Raw genomic sequence first — 25,054 nt, forward strand, 5'->3', positions numbered from 1 at the left:
TCTCATCCTTCCCCCATTCGAGAACAAGCCCCTCCAGATTTTCAATCGCTTATTTACCCTCCAAAACCGAAATTTCTTCTAACCAACACAACTAACAAGAAGAACAACTCGAGAGGTTGAAAAACCATACATGGATCGAAAATGGTGCTCGAATCGCCCGAACGAGCGATGAAGATTTTGGGTAAAACCAGCCAATTTCTTGCTTGTTCCAAATCAGATGCGGTTGGCGCCGAGATGTGAGGTGGTAGAGGACAACGTCTTTGGTTCTTTTGATACCCATGCCGTTGTTTGGGGTGGTCGGAGGAGGATATGGAGGCCCAAAACTATTCAGATGAACAAGAATAACAAATGGGAGGGCTACTGTTCTCAAACAAAACTTAACGAAACGTCAAAAAAGCGGAACGGGTAGCGTGAGACGATTTTTAAAAGGTTGGGGGTACTTTGAGACGCTTTGCAAACACATGTAATCGAGACAAGTTTGAAAACACAGGGGACATGTACATAATTAAACCATTAGGATTACATGGATCGCCGCAAAAATAATAATAATAATAATAATAATTCTTACTTGACATGGAATACAACTCTATGAATGTCATTTCCTCTGTTTATTAGGGTTTTCGGGGAACTTAAGTGGGGTATAAAATATAAAAATCGAGTAATGAGACAAATGTGATGAATTTTTCATGTATAGATCCCCTACCTAAACCCTCCTTGTTCTTTTTTTTTTGAATAGTTGGTATCATGATTCTTCATTTAGATTTATACCATTAACGTTGTAGTTTTGGTAGGCACTAATTTGGCTAACAAGTTCTTATTTTGTATTAGATTATTGGGCTCATAATACTTCTTTCAAGTTCTAAAAAAATTGATATTTTTGTTATGGGGTGAGTCAGAAAACCTAATTCAACGAAAGTGGAGACAAGAATCCACAATTTGAATATTGCGAAGATAAAAAAAGGCATAACGAGAGAATACTTGATGAGGATGGGAATATAAATGGCATACTCGCTCCAATTTGCGTCATTATCATCCCTAAATGTAACCATTTTGACCCCCAAAAAAAATGCAACTCTAAGTATTACTGTTCTAGGCTAGAAGCCCATTAAGATTAGGCCCATTAGCAAGCCGACCAAAACAAAACCATATTCTATGTTCTAAATGGGCCTATGGAGGTCCATGATGATAATGTTCAGAAAGTGACGTAAACGACGCGGTCTGGGAAACAGAGAAAAGAAAGAAGGCCTTGTCGCTTTCCAACTGCTACACGGAGATGCCGTAAGCAGCAGCAATCATATACGCTAACGCACACGCAACCTCCATCTCTCTCTCTTCTCTCTCTTCTCTGTGTCATAATATCAGACGTTCTCCCTCTTCTTCTCCGAGAGACAGATATACAACGCTCTGTGGCGCGACCCCTCTCTCGAGTTTTTTTCTTTTTTCTTTTTCTTTTTGTAATTTCAGCAACCCACCTCAGGAGCAGCCCCAAGCTCTCTCCTTTTCTCTATCTGAGTTTCTCTTCGGTAATCTCTCAGCTCTTGGATTTAGGTTACATTTCTGAGCTCGTTTCATTTGGGTGCTGATTTATGCTGGCGGTGTTGTTTGGATGTTGTAATTCCTTCTTTTTTCTTTTTAATCTGCGGGCATGGCCTCTTGAGATGACAAGGCCATGGCGTCCATGTTTTCGCAGTTGAGATTGGGGGCCATGGCTTTCATGTTTACATAGTGAGACTGATTTGCTTTTCGGTGTGTGTTTCTGTTGCCAATTTAAGATACTATTTGGTTTGTGTACTGGGTATGCCATGGATGTGTTTTTTTTTCTTTTGTCAATTTTCTGTGAAGACCTAAACATTCATGTATATTTAGGTTCCAGGTGAACCAAGGTCTCTCTTAGATTTCAGAGTTTTTATTGAGCATAATGGAGTCCAAGACATTATACCTATGTTTGTGGTGCTCAAGCTGAAATATTTATATGTAGGGTGAGATTTTGAAAATCAGGGTAGTTTTCTTGGTGTGTGTTTTAGGTTGTGATCTGGAACTTTTCGCTGTTTAGCTAGTTCCATTATTCTAGCATGCTTCTTACTTGCTAGGATTATACATTTTGCTTTGGTTTTCCCATGACTTGGATAAAATTAGAGACCTATGTTTGACATCTTTGTTCTCTGGCCAAAAGGAAAAGAATATAAGTCATCATTTTTCTTAAATAAAGAAGTGGATCCATATCTAAATTGAATTTTGCAACACACTTTATTGACTGGAGTTTTCTGTTTTGTAGGCTAGTTAACTGTAATTCTGACCATCAAAGACAACTGTAATTTATGGTATGTTATGAATCTTTGTATTGAACTTTGTTCTGTTAAATTATCTTGATTTGATCTTCTTTTCTCTTTCTGGTTGTTGCGTGAGGGATAAATTCTCATACTTTTTTTTTCTTTGGATGCAATTCTGTCTTCAGTGAATAAGGTTCTCTCTCCTTTGCGCGTGTCCCGTTCTCTTCTCCAATCCTCCACATACACAAATCTACCTGAGATTCTTCTTTTCTAACCCAAAGAAGTATACCCATACACATTAGTAAAATGGAGGTCAAGCTGGCGAATGACAAGCGTGAAAGAGAAATGTATGATAGTTTTGCCGAACTTTACGCCATTATAAAGACCACCGAGAAGCTTGAAAAGGCATATATTCGTGATGTGATCTCTTCATCGGCGTATGAGACTGAATGCCAAAAGCTCATTGCCCACTTTAAGACTTTGGCTTCCACGCTTAAAGACACCATCCCAAGCATCGAGCGCTTTGCAGAAACATACAAGATGGACTGCCCAGCAGCTATAAACCGCCTTGTGACCTCAGGGGTGCCTGCCACAGTGGAGCATCGGGCTGCTGCAGCTGCCTCCATGACTTCCTCAGCTGCTGCTGTGGCAGAATGCACACAGAATTTCATCACTGCAATGGACTCATTGAAGCTGAATATGGTTGCAGTTGATCAGGTGCACCCGCTGCTCTCGGACCTCTTAACGTCTCTGGGTAAGTTGACCTTTCTGCCACCAGACTTTTTGGGGAAGGTGAAGTTGAAGGAGTGGATTGCAAGATTGTCAAAGATGGGAGCGGCCGATGAGTTGACAGAGCAGCAGTCTAGGCAGCTTCATTTTGATCTTGAGTCGTCCTACAACTCATTTATGGCAGCTTTGCCAAACTATGGTACTTGACACAGCTACTTGCAAGAACCTCAGTGATCTCTCAGAAGGGATTTATTAAATTTCTACTGCATATATAATATTTTGGGTATGCCTGAGTTCTGAACTTAGTAATTAGTATTGATATTTTGTGTCAATCATGCCAGATATGATTTTCAAGCTACATTGTAGGAAGTACTTCAATTTGGTTACTTGATTCTTAATGGTATATGATCTCAGTGGCTTGATTGAAATGAAATGCTCAATATCAGGCCATTTTGTGAAAGCAATTTGTTTGATGGATGAGTGGCTGTCCTCTGTACAAAAATGAATAGTTTTTCTACCTTTTTTTTAAGCGTGGTGATTTTCCCACTCCAATTTTATCCACTTACACTCCATTTTATAACTAAAAAAGAAGAGCAAGTGGATAAAATTGAAGTAGGGAAATTATTGCCCTTTTTTTATTGTGCCATAAGTTAACAACCACAGGGTTCTCGAAATCTGAGTTTGGTTAGGTGCACCAAACTGGGGCCTTATTCAATTAAATTAGCGTTTAGAATCTTAGATAGGTGCACTAATTGTGGCTTTATTTGTGTTGTTTTAATGCTGTTTGGAATGTTGGTTGTAATATTACAGGGTCATTCTATAGTGAGGGCCTTAGATGATGCCCCATTTCTTAGCTGTTGAATCAAATTGGCTAGCTGTTTAATCAAATTGGTTAGTTTGATTCAACGGTAAAGAGATGAAAACTCATCTAAGGGCCTTAGATTTGGCCTTCACTATAGAATGACCCTGTAATATTAAATATCAGAATATATAGCTCATCCCAACCGTTTTCTCTTAATAGATTCATCAAACTCAAAAGGGTGCACAACTTTAACATTTGAGAGTCTTGGACAAATTGTAAGAAACTGGGAAGAGGCGGGGATAAATGCAATGTCATTCATAGAATGAGATAAAAATCAATTATAACAATGTCTACAACCCTCGCATAAGAATTTCATGTATTTACCCCATCTGCAAATTTGGTCGCTTTCATGATTGGTGGCCCGAGAGACTCAAAAGCTTAAAGATGCCCAAATGTGAATGAACGAACCCATTGAACCTCCATATCTAAGTTTGCTATATTTTTGTGTCACAAATGGAGTTTGTGAGACATTGAAACATCACCCCTCGAGAACCAAAATTTTTTATTTATGTATTTTTTTTTAATATCTGAACTCGTGCAAGATCTAACTATGTTCCTATTGTTAGAATCAGAATAAATGCATGCATTCAGAGTTCCAATTAGAACAAAGTAAAAGTCTCCCCCATTTTCATCTTCCTACAACATATGAGGCAAAACTTGAATCAAAATCGGAATTAGGAGGAGAATGACGAGGACTATTCCAAGAATTATAGCAATGCATGTCCACTTCCTTGATTTCTTCTGCTGTTCTTTGGCCTCTTGAAGATTGTCGGTGCCGCGTCTGACAAACGAGCTAGCATGCATGACATGGCTCTCAATGTCATTGAGTTGGTGACCCTGTGCTTCAACCAGAGCAGCCATGTCCAAGAATATCTGATGGAGCTCAATCAAATTCTTCTCAATCTCCTTCACAGCATCATGTCTTTCTTGCATTTCTGATATGGTGTCCAAAATCTGACCTCTCCCCTGTTCTTGAATAGCCTTCTGCAGGAAGCTCTCACTTTCTCCACTCGATATCAAATTTTCGATAGTTTCCTCACTCGCTTTCTCTCCGGTTATAGTAAAATACCTGCGCTCTATTGTTTCTTTATACTCAGCTGTCATTCTACCTCTCAATCCCTGAAAGTCATCCATCATGTCCTTGAGTTTCTTCCCCAAACCACTAACCACTGAGGTCCTGGTTCGATCCGCGGAGGAGCCAGGGCCACAACCAGGAAGGTTTCTGTGAGTTGCGTTTGAACGCTCCAAACCTTCAAGCTTGCCCTTTATGATTTTGACCTTCTTGAGGACCTGCTTCGACATCCAAGTCCATGCGGGTTCGGAGCTCTTTCATGGTTTTAGCATTGTGCACAGTCTTGCTCTCTTCATTGGCTTCTTGTAGCTGCTTGTACAGCTTATCAACCTGTCTCATGTCCTCCTTCACATTCTCGACATCTTCGAAGAACTTGTCAAGATTAATAGTCTCCTTCCCGGCCTCCATATCGTCCAGGTAGGCCTGCTGTTTCAGGTCAGTGTATTTCTTGAACGAGCTCGAAAATAAGTCGTTCATCTTGGCGTGATGATGATATTATGTATCACTCACTCTTGTTGATCTTCTGCAAAATGGGTTTTCCTTCCTTTTCTTTATGTCTCTGAAAAAATGGAGTGGACAACAAACGAAAAGTGCATTAAAAACCATGCATATAAGTAAGCTAAGCTAATCAAATCTCTCCTTCATGTGTTCAAAGTGTTTGTAGGGCTTCTGCATCCTCCTCTGCATCACATTGATGAGGAGGAAGACAAAGGAGGTGACAAAAGCAGAAGCTGTCACCAAGATATGGACGAAAGTAGAAGTTTCCTTATTTTCGGTGAGGGTGGATGCATTTGCGGCTTTGGATTAATTGCATATGAGGACCACCCAAATTAAGTTAATTAAACCTATAAGGCCGTTTAAGGATGGGTGTACAGTGGCTCATGGGTTAGTTAACAGGTAGCTTCCTATTTTTTTTCATCTATTATAAAAAGGATATACAGTTTGGTTGACTTGGTCGTACATTTCTCTCCTCCCAATCATATAAGAGACTGCTAGTCTGGTAAAGATATTTGTGGATCATAGTGTAACCCACTTTTCTGAACCTGCCCTAATTATAAATGGATAGCAACAACTAGTTATAAATTAATGAACCATTTTGTATTTGCAAACTGATGGTTAATAAGCCCATAAAGATAAAAACCTAAGGACGGAAATAAAATCAGATCCAAAATAAGCCGAAGTTGCCCATCTAGATTTACGAGTAATTGTAGTGTAGTACAGTAATACATAACAGAGATAGATTCACTACTATGTAATTTATGAAGAAACCAAAATGAAATAATTCAGCTTGGACCACTTCAAGGGAAGTTTGATTCAAATATATATATATATATATATAAACAAAACTAAATGAGGTGAATGCAATTTCTATTTTACTAGGCCGAAAAAGGAGATATTTAGTTACATCCTCAAAGTCATTGCATCAAGGCAGCGAGGTGAGCTTCTAAAATGAAACTAAATAGCTTCAACCTGCCACCCACTTCAGTTGCATTTATCGTTTCCGTATTAAAAATAATAAGGCTTTCATGTCCGCTTAATTTTACTTTAGTGACGACAACATTCGCAGAATCACATTATAGTTTCTCAACCAAGTTGCCCTCTTCCCACCTCTCTTCTTTATGTACAAACCTGAAGATGCGAGATCCCATGTGGATGAATGTACAACAAAACTATCTCCAGTTCAGAAAAGCCCCGCGTTGCTCATGACTGACATATCATTGTACAGAAGAATGCACTAATGTTATCCCGTCGCAGTCATGGATGCTGATGCCTTAATGGATAAAGTTGCAGGACAGTCGTTGCCACCATCATGATTGCTACTTCCGAGGGTTACACCATTGCTGAGGGGTTCCCCCCCACCGGCTTCACCTCCAACTTGCTGTGACCGATTGCCTGATGAATTTTCACTGCCACCAGAACTTGACAATCTCTGTTGCTTGAGATACCTTTCTGTGGCATCTTGGAGCAACTTCATCATGCTGCCAGAATCGGAGCCAGGTGACAGCTCTTCCTCCCGCTCTGGCTGTATATTCAGGTCAATTTGGCCTTTAAAAGGTGGGGTTGACGATTTCGTCCTGTTGAGGTCATCATCAGAAAGTTCAAGGACCTCCTTTTTCTGGTTTGGACTACTGCTTCCTGCGTTACAACATATGGGGGTGTCGTCGTCTAGTTTATCAATCACTACTAATTGCTGCTGCTGCTGCTTTTTGCGTGTACTTTCTGCTTCTTTTTCTGATTGTTTCTTCTCACGCCGCATCATTAATGTACGGAAACGGCGCTTCACTGTTAAGCATACATTACAGGTGCAGGTTTGCTTGTGTTTTGGACCCTTCCCACTTGGGGGTTGGATGCAGACAATGCATGAGCATCCAGGTCTATGTCGGGGGTGCTTTGTGGTGGCTTGAGCTGATGCTGGGAGTGACTCACCCTCTCCCAAGATAGCGAGGTTTGCAAGTGTGTCAAGCCCTTCCAGAGCTTCAATGTTATCTGGGTCCTGTTTAGCAGCCTTCATTTTCTTGGAAGTAACTGCCCAAGCAGAATATAAAAAAACAATGATAAGCACATGCATGATGTAAGAGAAAAAAATTCAGGTATGAAAGGAAAGAACCATTTTAAACATACGCAGGCAAACATATGAGAATGGGACCCAAAGCCAAGTTATGACACATTACTCAATGAGCTCTGGATTACAATAATTGTCTCAAGCAATTCATACCTGTACTATGGGAAGGTAGAAGATCTTCAAGCTGTTCTGCTGTCAAATCTTGCGCTGCTGAACACGAAGATCTGGTAGATAATTTTTAACATAAAAATGTAGTTTATCCATATGTGCACGTCCTTGGAGTTCATATCAATTTAAGGTGAACTTACAGAAAATGTCCATTTTACCTTTCAGGGTCCCATGAATTATCAGAACAAGTCCATTTAGAGGGTAGAAGTGCATTCATAGGCAGTTTGCGCCATTTGAAACAATCTTCGCATTGAGCCCATTGAATCTTCTCACTGGGAAGAATGGAAAAAATCATTAGATATGGAGATTAACAGATAGAAATTATAATAAAATAAAATAAAATAAAATAAAAAGCTTCAGGGTAAAGAATACACAGGATGAAAGTAACTCTTCCGATTCATTCTAGGCATTAAAACATGCTCCATATGTGAAGACCAAGACAAGGTCTGGAAAGGAGGAAACCCCAAATACTGTCTTCCATGCATGGTGCAAGTTGGAGACACCATTTAACCAAGATTCTTTTTCTAATTGGAAAAACAGCATTTTCTTACCTTGAAGAGTACAAGGCAAATCAGTGAAAACAAAAGGCATACCATGTATAATCTAACAAGAAGAAAATAACCAGACAGCCCTAAAAAAAATCCCCATTAGGCTCTTCAAAATATTCCAGAAATCTAAAATAATTATAAAAATTTCACCCAGCAGCAGCACCTAGGCACAAAATTTTTTGAACCACAAACTTATCAATAAATTTTCTCGATAAATATGCAAAAGTTAACTAAAGCATTAAAAAGTAACACAGAAAACTAATATAGAAGTCTTCAGAAACAGATCTTAGCACTAAAAATGATTTACCCTGCACTGCCCGTAGCATAAATTGTTGGCATCCCAAGAATTGGAGCATCCTGTAAGAAATAGCAGATGTCAGAATCCATAATGGAGGGATCCCAACCCTATATTCAACATGATAACATAGTTAGAAGACATAACACATGAAAAACTACAAAGATACAATGAAAGATGTAACACTGCCATATGAGCACCAAGAGGTATTTCCCGCTTTATGTGAGGAAGCTTTGATTCAACATTTGACATGGGGTTTTTGGGTTCGGGACGGTTGGGAAATAGGTGAGGGCAGCCCTCATTATATAACCCGCTCGTGTCATTCAGCCAAAAAATGAATAGAAGTATTCACAACTTGTAACAAGTTTGGTAAAGACCCAAACCAAGAGAAGGATTCTTGCATCCAGAAAAGAAGAGAGGGGAATCACTAGCAGACCAGAAAACTCTACAAGTATAAGATCACAAGCTTTTATAAAGTAAAATTTTCAAAAGCCACTTTGGAATTATTCAAGTAAAAGCTGTCTGAAATAAATAAATAATTTTTTAGTTTTGGAAGTCAGTATCGAAATGGCGTACAAATAAAGTGTATCAATGTAGTTCCATTATAACAAGATACGATACTAAGAATTCTTCACGGTTCTCATCACAAGATACAGAAGTTATTGTACCTCGTTACTTTCTGGGGGCACTTAGCAATTGTGATGTATTAGAAAACAAATCCATGTAACAGTTGTGGTCAAAGGGAAAGAATACAGACATCATAGTGAATTGGATTGCACACACACATCAGAGTGATTGAACAAGAAAAATTATGAGCAACATTTGGCAATGTAAATCCTATCAAAAAAGTAATCATAATTAACTATGTACCTCATATTCCTCAATCTCAAAGCCTTCAATCACCACAACAGTAGGTATATGGTTAGCAGGAGCGCGAAGCAGGCCTTGAGCTTCTTCCCATGTTAACTTCAGTTCTATCAGGTCTTCATTTTCAATTTTCAGGCGCTTACTCTTAGAACCCAAGGTACTGTTCTTCCTTTTTCTAGAGATCAAAGACTTAGATCCCAGTGCTTCTTTTGCTATGTAACCAGACTTATCAACTTTAGACCATGAGCTAGGATCTGCCAATTCAGCCTGGTTCATTGATGAAAATCTAGGTGATTCTGTACCATATTTAATGCGACATCTGAACCATTTTTTATATGACAAATATTGAAAAAACTTAACCAGAATTAGTTTCTGTTACACTAACATCTGCAAGGGCTGAAACTCCATTGCTTGCCTTGTTTGTCTCGTTTTCCTAAAAAGCAAACATAAAGTAAAAGAAAACGAAGCCTTAGTAGTAGACCTTACAGAAAACCAAATGCAAAGATTCATATAAAGGAACAAAAATGCATTCAACAAAAATTATCAAGTAATTCAAAGCAGACTCAGAAACAAAATACCATGGTCATCCAACTTAACTGATGTGCATACTGGAAATATAAAATACTGCCTTTTAATATGGTTACCAGTTGCCATTTATCCACTTAAATCACGCATATATCGCCAATCACAACTAAAAAAAATAGTCACAAGGAAATAGGTGTTGAGCAGCAAAAAAACCTGATCAGATGGTGGGGCAGTTGAAGCCTTTCTGAACCCCATAACCAATTTCCCTTCTGGCTCCAATCGACTAAAGGTTACTGATAAAACAGAATAACTCTTCAGTGCCAACGTGAGGGAACAAAGTAACAAGATGGATTAAATCATAGTAAGCTGACAACACACACAGAGTAGGGAAATTACTAATACATACACAGATCATATATATATATATATATATATATATAGGGGCATGAAAACAAGAAATTACGTAAGGAAACATGGAAGACACTCTTCGAGAGCATAATAAGCCAAAAATGCAAGAATTCAGAAAACTAATAAGATTGAACTAAATCCAAAAGAACTCCTAAAATAATTGCTGGCAGAGTCCTCGCCAAGTTTAAGCACGAACAAGGTACCATTTAATAGAAATTTCTCCAGTGATATAAGATCATTACCTATGTCGCCTGCCTGCAATTGCATGGACTGTATGCACGGAGTAACCCCCTCCAGAACATACATTCTGCTATTATTGTTGGGCCAGAAGCGAAACTGAAATACCCATTCCTTGCCTTTTGAATCCTGAACTTTAAGAGGTAACCCTTCAGGCTGAGAAATTGGAGGAAAGTAGGCCTGTCTCGTAGGGAAATAATGTTAATTGATTATGAAATAATAAACTGTGTCAAGCTAAAACTTATAAGACAGATTCAGAAAATAATCAAATATATAATATAGCTCATGCTAATTCTTTCCATTATGCCTCAAGAAGCCAAGGCCAGGTCCAACTGAGAAAACATGAAGACACACCTCTGCACATTTTTTTGGCAACACCAGACGTCCAATCCGCCCAGCATCACTTGCACTTAACATTTTCTCGAATAATGGAGTTATTAAAGAATTTTTACTTAAACATGGTTAAGGTTTACAGTATGTAAGATTCAAGGCACAACAAAGTTTAAGAAGAGCCATGACCACTATACAAACAGCCTTAACAATTATAATATTAAAACATATACAACATTGTCTTTTTAGAGAAAGGAAATAAAAAGATATTGAATCAAAGGATACTCTCCAGATATTTGCTGTAGCTCTTGATCAGTAAATCTAGGCCAGTACCGTGGAAGTAATTGATTTCTTCCCCGGGCATCCGCTCTAGGCCTTGCATTGCGGATCTGAGTATCACCAGATGATTCAACTCCATTCTGTAAATTACCATTAAACTGCTTTGCCAAAGGAAGGGTTGGCCGCAAATTAGATCCAGTAACCCCCACTTGAGCATTTGTTTCGCTCACAGATCCATATGGACCAAATTGTGGAGTAGAAGGGTCCTCCTTCAAAGAGGCAGACTGCTGAGATATATTTAAACATGAACTACTTTGCTCCTCGCGGTTATTTCCTACAACAAAATGTTGACAACGATTTAACAGCCATCTACCTACAGCTTGGAAACAGAAATGTGGCAAGTTGGCATGTATATTTCACACTAGCTTATATGCCATGAAAGAGTCCATACCTGGCTTCCCGTTTTCAAGACTTTCTTGTGTGCTTATAGTGAGGTTAACTTTCATTAGTCTTTCAGAAAAATCCTCTACTTTCTTCTTTTCCATGGAGGATACAAAAATTCTTTCACTGGCATTAAGTTTGTTAATACCAGTTGAAACATCAACTTCATACGGCACCCTCGTATGCAACTCAGATGAAGGAATCGAAGAATTGAATAAACTGGGGGCTTGCCTCCATGGTACAGGACCAGATCCAGCCAAATGAGTCCAATTTTTGACAGACAGGTCCTTAAGTCTCTCAGATAAAGGTGAATGGAAGAACATAGATGTTGGCCATGCTGGATTTGGTGTCTGTTCAACAACAGAGAATAACACGGTTGTGGTACGTTCAAGGAACATAACATAACTAAGATAAACAAAGGTTGATGTGGCAGAATATTGACAATTGAAACATACGATATTGAAGTCTAGTTATTTAAACTTTTAAACAATCCCTACCAAAACAAAATTTTTCCTTGCACATGTCATGCACTCAACTCCTCCAGGATCCAACAATGTAAATGCATGACTTGAAACAATGCATCCACAATGAACCCGCTGCAAAGGAAGACTAACCAAATAAACATTCATACTAGAAATCCAAAACTAAAGTCAGTTAATCTATTACAACATTAATTATAACACTAAGCGTTTATGCTATAAAGGATACAATATAGACAGCATAAACTATCTACTGACCTTCCCACAAGACTCGCAGCATCTCCAACCAGCGGCATTCATATGGAAAGTCTCACAGAATCTTCCTTCCTCATAAGCAAGACTTGGATCACACAAAAAAGCGAAAAGCTATCTGTCAGTGTAATCTACAAAGCCTACAATATTATACTTAGAACTTGAAAGATGAATGAAGATTAAGGTAGATGAATCACCAGATACAGTCAAGTTGTGATCTATATAGCCGGTTGAAATTCTAACGTGTTTTAAAATGAATTCAACAGGCAATAGCATTTCCTTGCCATCCTTACTTCCCCAATTAACAATAAGTATCGCAACTGACTCAATCACTGGTAATTAAGCTTGAAAAGTTGGGAAACCTTACAAAATAAATTCGTTCTCCAAAATAATTCTGCACCTTGACACCATAGGCGGACCTTCCATATGCCTAGTGGGGGCAACAGCTCCCATGGAACAAATATTTATTTTTACTTTTTTGTCATTATTTTTCTGACATATATACGTCTTTTCTGATTGAGAACATAAACTTCCATTACCATTAGATGCCGCGGATATTTGATTAATTTTAACTGACTCAAATAGTCAAACTCTCATATGAACCTTCCATATTTTGTCAATTAACCCAAAAAGAGAAGAAAAATAATCATTTTGCAGTTTCACTCTTTCTTCTTATGGATTTCATTGCATCTCTCTAAGTTTTTTTGGCCTATAAAGCTCTCAACAAGAGCTCCAACTGCCTTAAGCTACTCTACATTTTCACCTTCATGTCCTATGGGGTTTCAATATCCCAACAAATACAGACAAACAAAACAGAAAGGATTGTAATATTGCACGTTCAAGAGAACTACTTATATTAAGGCAAGCAGGTTAGGTTAATTAAAAAGTATTTCATGAGCAAAACTGTATATGAACATTTAACCAAAGGGAAATAAATATTCCCAAAACCAAGTGAAGCAACAAAATTGTTTCATAAAAATCACACTAAAGCATCCGTCGAATTCAATGGAGAAGTTAAAACAAAGAATCTTTTAATCTTTCCCCTAAATTAAATTATAGTTTCTCTCCAAACTCCTACTTCACCAAGCAGTTCAGCTCAGCACTAATCAAAATGACAGCTCCCGCGCATTTACCTAAAGGAGCCAAACTATTCAGCGCCCTCAATCAAATTTGAAAGAATACGAAGTAAACGGAGGTAAAGCCAGTGTTCCCAAACTACCCTTTTTTTCAAAAGCCCAATCTCGTTCTCGAAACTAGAGCATAACGCCACGACTTCTTCCAAATTTAGTAAATTCCCCCCTAAAAACCCACTACTAAAACCCTAACCTCGATCTCAAATCGATCCATTCAACTCGAAACGACGTCAAATGAAGCCATGACTTGAAACCCAAAAAAAACACTGAAACAGTTCAAATTAACAGATTTTGAAAAAGAAAAAAAAACAAACAAAACAAAATGCTTGGCTTACTAGCATCGATCGCATAGCTCAGCATACTCTCCCGTACGTAGCCGCCAGCCCTTTCTCGGATGCTCCGATTTCAATTCCTTGCACTCGGAATTGTAGCAGACCTTGGAAGACGACGACGACATCGAAGAAGCTCCACATACAAGAAACTAAAACCCTAGAAATTAAGCAGCGGAGGAGTTATAGAGAGAGAAAGTAGAGCGAGAGAGAGAGAGCAGTACAGATATAGAAATACAGTGGTTTGTTTCGGCCTGATCTGTACGTAATCATATAGAGCGAGAGAGAGAGAGAGAGACAGAGACAGAGGAGTTGGAGAGGGTTTTAGAGAGAGATAGAAAGAAAGAAAGAAAGAAAATGTATTTATTTCTGGAAGTGAGAGAAAATAATTAAATAAATAAATGCGTGAAAATTATATTTAAGCCTTTTCCTTTTTTTGTTGAAAAATATTTAACACTTAAAAAGAAGCTTTAAAAACACGTCCAGTCGTTTTGACCCAAAAAAAAAAAAACACGTCCAGTCGTGGCCTTATGTTCGGCGTCGTCGTTTCTCTCTCAAACTTTTTTTGTCGTTGTTTTGTTTAATTTTTTTAAGTTTCTAATAATATCTAATGTCGTTGTCGTCCCGGCTTTGAATAGCAAATTCCCATTTTATCCGCAAAAGCCACAGACGACAGACCTGTATGTATGCCTACCTCCGCTAACAAGACGGGCGTTTTAGTAATTTGGAGCTAAGTTGGATAGAGAGAGCGAGTTTAGAAATTTGTTTACTCGCGAGAGTAGGGAGTTTTGGTCGCTTACAAGGTGCGGGTGATTTGGGGTATAATCAGATGCATGGCCCGCTAAAGGTCATGCAATCACGTAACGCCTACTTCTCTTGCCTTGTTGGTTTGACGTCTTCCAGTCGCTAATGTTTTTACTATTTATGGTACTGTTTGGTTTATGTTGGTTGTTTGTTATAAATGAAAATATAATTTTTTAAAAATAACGTTTACACAGTGTATTTACACATAATGGGAATCATACAAAAGTTACGAATACTGTAGAAAATGAATGACTGTGAGATTTTTCAGATATTAGATATTATGAATTTTAATGTGAAATTCGCATTCAACGCATAATAGGTAATTTGCGATACAATTTTGCATATCGACTATATCAGTGTGATAAAATATTAAATGCTAAAACTTTCTTGATGCAAATTATGAATAATGATGAAGCTTAGCCAAAAAATATAGCCTGTCTCGGCCACATCTATCCAAGCCTAACAATGTTGTGTTGTATTCCTTCTTGGTTACTTCTTATTTCTTCCTAGGAGGAAGCTAACAAGTTTTGCAATTTAGTGATCAGACGCCCACGGACAGCCAGCCACATATACCTCTCCATATCCAATAACAATTTTGGACACTTATGTGAAAGAGATAAGAGGGATTTGTTTTTTTTGGACTTTTCACATGTAAATCCATAAATAGAGACCAAAATATAAATTTATCTTCTTCTTTTTGCCCTTTAGGCTATAGATTAATACATACACGTGAAAATGAACATATATATATATATATATATATATGCTGGCTAGATAAGATAGATAATACCAAATAAATTTTGTACTAGTTTGCCTTAGCTGCCATCGATACGAAGCCTTAATTAGCTCGTTTTCACTAAGCTGTACCGTTATGTACTTAAGAAACAAAACTAATAATAATAATATATAGGTGATTGATAATTATGATTAAGATATAGGCTGAATAAAAGAGGCTAATTGCTTGGTGGTGGCGTCTCAAGCTAAGCTAGAGTGGCATTGTAGGTCTAGGATTCATCATACGTGATTTGTAACAAAACTACAAAAGGGGAAAACCCACTAAGAAAGAATGTCCACATATGCACGTATTTATGCATGTATACCAAGTAAGCAAGGTAGATATATATCACAATTTACATGGCAAAAATTAGTGTTTGGTTTTCTTGGTTGAGTTTTGACTTTAGAAGTTGAGATGAAGGGTCAATGGAAATTCCAATGTAGAAAAGTGGTGGGAGTATAATGTTAAGATTTTAAGGATAAAAAGAGTTTCGCGTGAATTAGGTCAATTGGTCAACGACAATATGTCCGGCTATTGATTCCAAATTTGAACCTTTCTTACAATAGAACCAGAGTCGTTAAAACTTTTTTACTTTTGTTCCCCTTTTTGTGAATAAGAGACCTGAACTGACTGACATATGTATGCATTGCTCGTCAATCCCCACTTATCATTGACCACAATTAAATTTGGAGTTGAAATGATTTGGGCCACGTTGTATATTTGAATTTGAGTGAACCCTGTAGCAGGCGTGTTGACGCTGCCATGATGAACCCCCACGTCATACCTGACTTTTAGATGCATATATAAATCATACATAAAAACCTATGACTGGTATTATTATGATAACGTGCCCATCATTGTCACATATTGCATCATAATGAATTATATTCCATAATTGTTATTATTAACTTTTCATCACATAATTGTTATTTTTTTAATCTTTTGTTTATGGAGTGAATGAATTCTTTTTGTGTACTAGAATGCTAATTATTTATGTCAACGCCAGATTTCTCAATTACCAAAACACATGGACGACTTTTATTACAAAGGTCAATGATTTAAGCTGTCGAAAACAATTATATGTAATTACTTTAATTACTAGAATGTCGGCAGGCATGTTCAACATGCCTTCTATTATTCGTTTCCAGCATATTAACATTATAAATTAATTAGCATTATACAAATACATTTCGTACTGGTCATCTATATATATTGGATGCATTAAGGATCTTGTTTTATTTCATGGCTTCGTGCAGCCTGCAGTCTCCGTCGATGGGCTAAATTTGAATCTTTCCGTATTGCCGTCTACGAATCTGTGCCATATAACAGTGAGGAGGCATTGCAGAAGGCTGTTTCGATGCAACCGGTCACAGCTGCGGTTGAAGGCGGAGGAATGACATTCCGACATTACTCCAGTGGGGTCTTTTCTGGAGGTTGTTGTGGGATGTTACTTGACCATGGTGTTACAGTCGTTGGCTATGGCAAAAATGAAGACGGCATTATTGGTGGGGTGAGCGTGGCCCATGAGAATTCCCAAAGATGTTGATTTTCCAGAAGGTCTTTGTGGCATTGCCATGTATGCTTGCTATCCAGTTGTATTACACGCACATGACTACAATTTTTCAATTGGATTACTTTTCACAGAGAACATGCATGGCCGAAAAAGAGACAATTGGCTTGATGATGGAGTGCTGAAATTAAAGAGATTTGTCACATGAGATTTGGGCGACCAAAAGTGACATGAACTTGTTGGCCCTAGTCTCTACAATGACAGGCTTCCACACAAAAAAAAAAGTGGGGTTCTTTTCTTGTTTATGGAAAAATTACCTGTCTTAGAAAGTAAGTGAGCAATCTGCATTCACATTTGGTCTTAAGGTTTCTATCATTGAAACGCTTATGTATACATGTATTTCAGAAGGTGGAATGAAATATGGTCTCTGGATTTACCGGAGTCGTATGCATTTCTGTACTACAAATCTGTTTCAGAACAAAAGGAAACTGTAAAATCAAAGCAAAAGAGTGAAAGACAAACTGCACATTACTTCGACAGTAATCTTGGTAGCTGTTACAAAATCACTTTTCAGCAAGCAACTTGCCGACGAACGAATCGCTTTTACTCCTTGCAGCTTTGTACAGGGTGGATTCTGCTTGGTATCTCGATGTGTAACCAAAATCAAATACTTGATAAGAAGTAGATTTTATACCGGGGAAAACAGAGTAGCTAAACCTTGATCCACAGTTATTTGAAGTTTATCATAGGCCATCAGTGTCTTTTGGTCACATTTGTATGCTCCTTTGCCCCTAGCCAGGACCTCACCATCTGAGTCTATAATCCCTCCCCTTGTGGGGTCCTCAGTGAGAGGACCTGGTTCCAAAATTAATGCTTTCACCTGCAGTATGTGGCGAGATAAAAGAGAATGTAAACAGAAGTGGAACATTAGTAAAGCTTCTTGTATATACCAAAAGGCAGACACGGAATACTAAAGCTAAACTAAATGCTTGATAATTTGGTTTTTCCGACCTTGAAGTACATGACATATGGTGAATTGACATGACTTCCTGTGCTCAACCCTGACATCAACGAGAGCAAGGATAGTTTTGGGCAAGCCCTCATGATTATCATGTCTAGGTAACCATCTGAGAACTGCACACCAACAGGCAAAAAGAGCACAAATACATGTGAATTATTCGAGTTTCGAATAAATATCCCTTGACAGTAGTAGTGGAGAAGTATCTGAAGCAGATGCTAATCAATTTTACAGTCCAACCTTAGCATCAGGCGCTGCCTTTGTGTCTTCACTCCCCCAAGGGACATTGTGAAGCCAGACTGAAACGAATGGCCCACTGATAGTTCTCCAGTCCATGTTCTCCAAGTTAATATCAGGTCCCTCATAGCCATGCTGTCGAATGTTAACAGACTCCTCTTGACTTGGACCACATTTATTGTGATGGTTAGTAGGTTCACTAATGTTGTTGTAACCAGTAGGCTCCCCATAAGCTTCAAAGCCAGGTGCAGGCACAAAGGAAATAGATCCATTATATTGCCTCAAATGCACAATTCGTTGAACAGCCTAAAATATAGAAACAATTAGCATACAAGTGAGCCGGTGCAAAAGGTTTGGTTAACATATGCCAGATTCCATTCCACCAAGTGTACAAATGGGACTCTCAATTACATGCATTTTCCACCAAGAAATGCTACAAAGAAGAACCCTATTTAATTGTGACATTTTAAGTTTGAAATCCTTGAGGAAGAATCGGATACTACTAGTTTTCATTATTTTACAACTGTTGGAGACCTAATTGTAATATAAATTTGATTTACCATAAGAAATTATTAAATTTGAACTAACCTGTTGAAGCATTCTATAATAATTTCTATTTGAAGACACTATCAGGTCCTAAAAATTTGTACAGCAACTAATTTAACAAAACAAATAGTGTTATACTTGGAAGTTTTGATTCTAGACCTAAATTCAATGCAGTGGTTAATAATGATACCAGGGCAACAAATCACGTAAAAGGATACACAAGCACACAAACATCTAAATGAGCAACTGCTTAAACTAGTAAAGTAGAACATAATAAATGAGAGCTAAACTTACATAGAAATCTAGACGAGCACTTCCCATCCACCTATACTTCTCAGACTCAATGTCAACATCTGCCACTAAACCTGAAAGCATATGAAAAATCATATTGCTGTGAGAATCAGATATTCTATTAGGAATTATTCCAGTACAACTAGAAACTTATAGAAATAGCATAGTATATTCCACTATCCAGTGGTGATAGTTTTGACGCACCCCATGCAAGCATCAATACACTGAAGAATTTGGTCTTCCCCTGCCATATGGTAGCTACATCCAGTGAACGCTTATTCCCTGGCCATAAATAAACCACAAAGAAGAAAATATCATTAATCAAAAGAACTAAGTACCAACAGATTAGAGGGAGAGAAAAGGAGCAAAGCTATTATTTTGAACACAATATAATGATGCACAGACAGCATATGTAACCTCGAATAATGGCAAGAATAGCATTAGATGCTGTACAAGGTTCACCAACAGAATCCAAAAGTGATTTTGCCATTCCATTTCCTGTACCTAAATGAAGAAACATCTCTTGTCAGGAATTAATCTTGAAAACAACCAACTAATAACTCTGTTTGTTTTGATGCACAAATTATCACAATTCACTGCAATGGCCTCACCTTCCATAAAATGAATGATCTAGAAATTTTCAGAGATTTTTATTTTCTTTCTAAATATAAAGAAAATTGAGAGAGAAAGAGTATTGAACCTGCAGGAACTACTCCAAGAGGCATCTTTATTGCAGCTTCCCAATCCTCTCTCTCAAGGAGTCCATTTACTACCTACTAAAAAGTGCAATGCTTATAAGAAGAAAAATGTAAGCTTAATCTATGCATATGATCCTGAAGACAAATGTACCGGATTAGCATGATATAAACATAAAACTAAACCAAAAATAGATTCTTTGTTGTGTTTCAGACTAATAACATTGCCAGTCAGTTGATTTGCCACTTTCAGTTAGAGACCGTCGCAGCTTTAAAAACTTGTTAGAACAAATTAACACTATATGTTTACCAAATTACCAGCAGCTCTGAAAAAAAATAAAAAAATCTAACTCATTGGAGGAAAACAAAAGGGCTGGTCATTATATATAAGTAATTTGAAATTCCTCGAGGAAGTTGTTTGCACAATCACAAGATGGCATTCCTTGTGTTTAATAACTCTGCAACAAAATCATATTCACATAGCTAGTGATCACTGGCAACCAACCTCAACCAAGATTCCATCCCCACTAACACAAACAATGCCATCATACTTTGAAAGATCTAGTGTTTTAGCAACTTCCTTCGCATGTAGTTGATATTGAGTTTCTGAAACATTGATTGAAAAAATAATTACAAAGGGGATAAATTAACTTGACCTACAATCCACAAATCCAAAACTTGGCACATCAACTATTAAGCAAGATTTTAAGGAAGATTCCGAACCTTGTAGTGTAAATTGGATATTAGCATCCTGGAAAAGAGGTTTTACGTGTTCAGCATATATTTTTGAAGCGGATTTGCTCCCACCAAATGGATTCACAAAAACGAAGAGCCTCTTTGGCCGCCCTGTTAAAAAGAGAATAAGTTACCATCTATATTATCACAATAAATGCAAGAAGTAATATAAAAAAACCAAAAATTCAATTTCTTTTCAATAATTAGGCTTAAAAAAAAAAAAACTTAAGTGGAATTTAGACTAAAAAGAGCTTCAGTAGCTTAAGTTAACAAAATTGAAACAAAAACAACGGAAATTCAAAATCGCGCAACGGTCAAACAACACAAAGTCAAAAGTCAAAAGTCAAAACTTCCCAAGCATTCATTTCCGTTCCTGCATTTTCCTATCAACCAAACAGGACAGAAGCCAAATAGAGCATAGATGATTACCCAGAGAATCAATGTGTTCGCGGAGCTTCTGGCACCAGAGCCTATGCGAGTCCTCAGAGAGAGGCTTGAAGACGAATTCTTTCCTCACCACAGCTCCTCTGCTCGCGACGCAGCAGATTCCATCTCCGTCTTCCACTAAGGCTCTGATCCTGATCTTCGGACCCTCCGCTGCGAACCCGAGGACCTCCTTCTCCACGATCAAGCTCCGTTGACCTCTCTCCGCCCACCGGAGAACTCCATCAGCGAATAGAGTCACCGGAGTGACGGTGCCGTTTATGAGGACCCGGTCGGAGAGGACGGGTTGCGGTTGAGCGGAGTAGGGTCGGTCCATGTTGGATTGTGTTTCAAGTCTTCAAAGAGTCGTTGAGGCTCTTCTTTGGAGTCCGAGGTCTGATGTAGAAATTTATGCGCTCGTTTGCGCAGACACCGGTTCACTTTGGTTGAGGTTGAAAGAAGCGAACCGGACGTGAACGATGCCAACGGAAATTGGTTTCATTTACCAAAAAACCTTATAAAACCGAAATTAGTTGTTGGGTTGATTGTAATTTGCATTATTCGGTTTATTCTATGATGCCCACAAAAGATAAAGAAATGTAGCGTTGGGGCAAAAGCTGCTTCGACATCCATCGAAAAAGGGAAAAGTATGTATATGAGATAAATTAAATCGTGACCTGTCCCTGCCCATTGGGGAAGCGAAACAAAAGCGTCAATAGTTTTTGACATCATATTTGGGGACAATGAAAATGTTTGGATTATTACAATTAAAGTTATACACTACTTGCAAAGGATTAATTTCTAAGTTCGAGTCTCAGTATCCGTATTATGTGTGTGAATTTAGTATATTATTGCCCTTTAAATAAAAAAAATTCTTTAAAAAAAAAAGGTCATACACTACTATTTGAAACATATATATCCCTAAACTAAGATGTAGTTGGAAATAGCCCGATCTAATAATGTTTCAACGTTGTTTAAAATCCCGCTTAGTTTAAAAATAGCAAATCAATGTTTCAAAGTTGTTAATGTTACATCAATTAGCTCTTATTTTGGCAGTACTTTCTTTCCAATATTAGGAGAAGTCCATAATTTGAAATCCCACTGAATGATTATAATTTAGAGAAACCTTTGTTACTGCTGGATTTGACGTCATGCCCGAAAAAGGGTCGTGTAATGGCTTTAGGCATCAATCTGACCTAGGTCCATTCTGGCTGGATATCCAAGTCCCAAATTATACGTTCTGGGCCGAGTTGAATGTAGTCAAACCATTTGGGCCAAGTCGAATGTGCTCAAACCACTTTCATGTACTGAAGAAAAACACATGTGAACCGGCCTCTTAACCACAAGCGCACCAACTCGGGGCAGTGAAGCTGCAATGGTAGGCAAGGTCGAAGTGGAAGCGATTCCGGCGCCAAATCCCCGAGGCCGTCACATAAAGAAGAGGGCTCTTAAAAACAAAGCTCTCGCCGTCACGTTCAACGAGAAAGATCTCAGGTAGTAGACCGCCATCACGAGCTTCATCAGTAACGAAAACTAAGCCCTGAATTTTGTTCTTTTTGTATTTTGTGAATTGGATCTTTTTCATATTTGGGGTTTAACGTTTACTTCTTTTGGGTGTTTAACTTGGGGGGCTTTGGTTTGTGAAGCGATTTTGTGTCTGGGTTTCACAAGAGGAAGAAGAAAAGGAGAAAGGAAGCCGAGAAGAAGCAAGGGGAGGCGCTACGGCGTAAGCGTCTTGAGCTGCGCAAAAAGGTTAGAATTTATGGTCAATTTTTGACCCTTGGATGGCCTTTTTTTTATGGTATTTTTTCGTGTAATGATGTAGCTGTATTTTTTTGATCTTTGGATAATAGTCGATTGATGTAATCTCATTGTTGCCAAGTTGCTGTTTTTGTTTGCGGATGACTGAAAAAGCAAAAACATATGTAAAGTTTATTTATTGACCGCAATTTCTTGGAACATAAGCTTAAGCTATTAGGATGTGGATCAGGAATAGCATTTCCCATTGACCACTAAGTCTCTGTTTGTTGGTCTGATTATCTGATACGAGCCATGAAGCCTGAAAATATGAATAGAATTATCAAGCTGTCTACAATAATGCAATTATATTGTCAAGTTTTGGTTAGTTGTGCTTTCATATTATTAATTTCTAAAGAAAAATTGATTATTGAATTGCTGTATGTCCGCAAATAAACTTTGTTTCTCTTTTCCCTATGATGATTTTCATGCGCGTAACATAAAACATTATTATAGTACAGAAGATTCAACTTCTGGTAGGATGGTAGTTGCTGTGGAGGGATACTACTGCTAGGGATGTTACCAGAGCCTTATTGTTGGAAAAAGCCAGTAGCACCATTTTTCTATGCCAAAAATTGAAAATTTTGAAAATTTTGGTAACCAATGTCAACAAACTTAGTCTTGTTCTGCAAACATTTTCCACCATAGAAATCAGAAGAGAATGCCATATTGCACATGCATGATAGGGGTGTATTGCTTCTGAGCATGTCCTCTCAGGCAGTCAAAGCCATATTGCAACTGTTCACCTTATGCAAGGGCTTTGATCTCAGGTAAACTTTGGCTAATTAAACCATTTTAACCCAGTAATTCTTGAATTTTGAGGCACAAAGATTTTATTTTTCTGCTGGGGGTGGGGGTCGGGAAGAGGGAGAAAAGGGGTCATCGTTGTTCATATATATTTCATCCTTTATGAGATTCTTCTTTTGATTTTGTTTGTTTGTTTTTTTTTACCAGGGCACTGATGAATGTATGTTAACGTACTTGAAAAACAACCCAAGTTTTCATTATCTTACCTTTGGTAACGTTTGTTGCAGAGGAGACTAGAAAAGGAACTGGCTCTTAATGGTGACGCTCCCCCAGCCACTGACACAGCAGCTGATGAGAGTGATGAGTATGACGAGGATGATGAAAGTAGTGAGCCAGCACTACCAGTTTCAGGTATTTTCCAAAACTTTGATTCACAATGGATACAAACATGTATTTAAGCTACTTTTATGTGTCAGTACTTACTAAGAACTCGTGGGTTATGTTGGGTGCTCTAGTGCTGCTAACCCTGCTCTAACCCTGTAGTGTTAACTTTTTAGTGGTTGGTCTTTTGGTTAGTGAGACAGTAACAAAGTTGGAACCAAAGGCACACACTATTGAATTTAGGAAATCTTTGACTTAAGTGGCAATTTAATCAAATCACTTGCTACTGATCACAGAGTATTCATTTTGTATGGCAAGATGGGAGTTATTAATTCTTTGTGTTTCCATATTTATAGATTTCTTCCCATACTTGTGATATATGAAATGTTTCTAGAGAACTAATAGTACCAAAAAGGTTTAAACTGTTGGGCACTAGTCTTTTGATGACTCATTTAAAGCCCCTTGAATGTTCTTGCCTAAACAAATATAAAAGTATAACTCATAGTAATGGCCTTTTGAATGTCAGATATATGAACTTATCCGTGAATTTGTCCTTGGATTTTATATAAATAGAGGTGGATTGTGGTTTATTATGCTGTAATGCTTCAGTTCATGCTTAATCAGATTTGAGTTGACCTTTTGTTATTGCTTAAGGTACAACGACTTATGACAACGGTGACATGAAAGTTACTGTGACAACAAGCGAGATCTCTCGAGAAGAGGAAAGTGATTCAGATGAAAAGACAGACGCAGCAATACCCCAATCAGTTGGAGCTTCTAAAAAGCAGAGTGTACCTGTGAGCAAGACGAAACCTTTGAAAAAAGTTGCAAAACGAAAATCACGGCCCAAGCTGCAACGTAAAAGAGATAAAAGGAAGGGACCGGAAAAGACCAAGAAGAGGCGCTAGGTTTTGGTCTTCCCTTTCCCGATTCGTTGAGGTTGTAGGATCAACATGTCTTTCCTATAGAGAAATATGAAGTAGTGAACTCAGCTGCCCAGAACTTCCATTTGGGTCTGTGGAGTTTTTGGTTGTTTGAATCAAGCTTTTAGTTGTATACTGCCCATTTTTGTATTAGACCTTTGATTGAAATGGGATGTGTTACATTTTTTCTGTTCTGCATAATCTCCTTATATTTCTTTTGGATATATTATATCTTGCATCCTTATCTGCATATGTTGTAGCATCTTTGTTAAAGTGAAGCTGTCGTCCCTTTATAGAGGAATTCAATTTGTTGAACATATTTAATTATTAAAGTAGTAATGATGGGCAATGGAAATACTTAGGTGTGACCGTCACACACATATTA

At 37.9% G+C, this 25,054-nt stretch overlaps 5 protein-coding genes across 8 annotated transcripts; 2 read left to right on the forward strand and 3 right to left on the reverse strand.

The window, feature by feature from the left end:
- Positions 1-1,387: 1,387 nt before the first annotated feature.
- On the forward strand, positions 1,388-3,459 carry VPS28-1 (vacuolar protein sorting-associated protein-like protein). 3 transcript variants are annotated; one of them, XM_008226714.3, is made up of 3 exons: positions 1,388-1,523; positions 2,276-2,321; positions 2,456-3,459. In XM_008226714.3, exon 3 carries the CDS (start codon positions 2,577-2,579, stop codon positions 3,204-3,206), a length of 630 nt encoding a protein of 209 aa, XP_008224936.1. In that variant the 5' UTR covers positions 1,388-1,523; positions 2,276-2,321; positions 2,456-2,576; the 3' UTR covers positions 3,207-3,459. The 3 variants fall into 3 exon arrangements, with proteins under 3 accessions (XP_008224936.1, XP_008224937.1, XP_016648732.1); XM_016793246.2 differs by lacking the exon at positions 1,388-1,523 and adding an exon at positions 1,659-1,746; XM_008226715.3 differs by lacking the exon at positions 2,276-2,321.
- An 887-nt stretch (positions 3,460-4,346) lies between these two features.
- LOC103324635 (syntaxin-124) lies at positions 4,347-5,546 on the reverse strand. The gene is given in 2 exon segments (XM_008226716.3): positions 4,347-5,154; positions 5,156-5,546. Coding segments are annotated over 2 exon segments (912 nt in total). The 5' UTR covers positions 5,411-5,546; the 3' UTR covers positions 4,347-4,497.
- Positions 5,547-6,284: 738 nt separating this feature from the next.
- VAL3 (VP1/ABI3-like 3) lies at positions 6,285-14,157 on the reverse strand. 2 transcript variants are annotated; one of them, XM_008226717.3, is made up of 14 exons: positions 13,794-14,157; positions 12,332-12,413; positions 12,092-12,190; positions 11,605-11,944; positions 11,160-11,487; positions 10,899-10,995; positions 10,550-10,724; positions 10,113-10,192; positions 9,760-9,807; positions 9,378-9,641; positions 8,520-8,569; positions 7,823-7,936; positions 7,650-7,720; positions 6,285-7,459 (listed from the first exon to the last, which is right to left on the reverse strand). In XM_008226717.3, the coding sequence occupies exons 1-14, from the start codon at positions 13,913-13,915 to the stop codon at positions 6,675-6,677; spliced, it is 2,655 nt and encodes an 884-aa protein (XP_008224939.2). In that variant the 5' UTR covers positions 13,916-14,157; the 3' UTR covers positions 6,285-6,674. The 2 variants fall into 2 exon arrangements, with proteins under 2 accessions (XP_008224939.2, XP_088903853.1); XM_089047727.1 differs by lacking the exon at positions 12,092-12,190 and having other exon boundaries at positions 13,794-14,092.
- Positions 14,158-17,229: 3,072 nt separating this feature from the next.
- Positions 17,230-21,305, reverse strand: SPHK1 (sphingosine kinase 1). Its single transcript, XM_008226719.3, has 10 exons — positions 20,828-21,305; positions 20,387-20,509; positions 20,169-20,269; positions 19,669-19,741; positions 19,386-19,472; positions 19,173-19,250; positions 18,972-19,042; positions 18,135-18,437; positions 17,888-18,010; positions 17,230-17,756 (listed from the first exon to the last, which is right to left on the reverse strand). Exons 1-10 carry the CDS (start codon positions 21,156-21,158, stop codon positions 17,565-17,567), a joined length of 1,482 nt encoding a protein of 493 aa, XP_008224941.2. The 5' UTR covers positions 21,159-21,305; the 3' UTR covers positions 17,230-17,564.
- Positions 21,306-22,152: 847 nt separating this feature from the next.
- On the forward strand, positions 22,153-24,863 carry LOC103324638 (ribosomal RNA-processing protein). The gene is made up of 4 exons (XM_008226721.2): positions 22,153-22,315; positions 22,468-22,573; positions 23,653-23,776; positions 24,401-24,863. The coding sequence occupies exons 1-4, from the start codon at positions 22,197-22,199 to the stop codon at positions 24,652-24,654; spliced, it is 603 nt and encodes a 200-aa protein (XP_008224943.2). The 5' UTR covers positions 22,153-22,196; the 3' UTR covers positions 24,655-24,863.
- The last annotated feature ends 191 nt before the right edge of the window (positions 24,864-25,054 follow it).

Source organism: Prunus mume, linkage group LG3 (assembly GCF_029339155.1).
Source record: "Prunus mume cultivar Tortuosa linkage group LG3, ASM2933915v1, whole genome shotgun sequence".
Taxonomy (NCBI): domain Eukaryota; kingdom Viridiplantae; phylum Streptophyta; class Magnoliopsida; order Rosales; family Rosaceae; genus Prunus; species Prunus mume.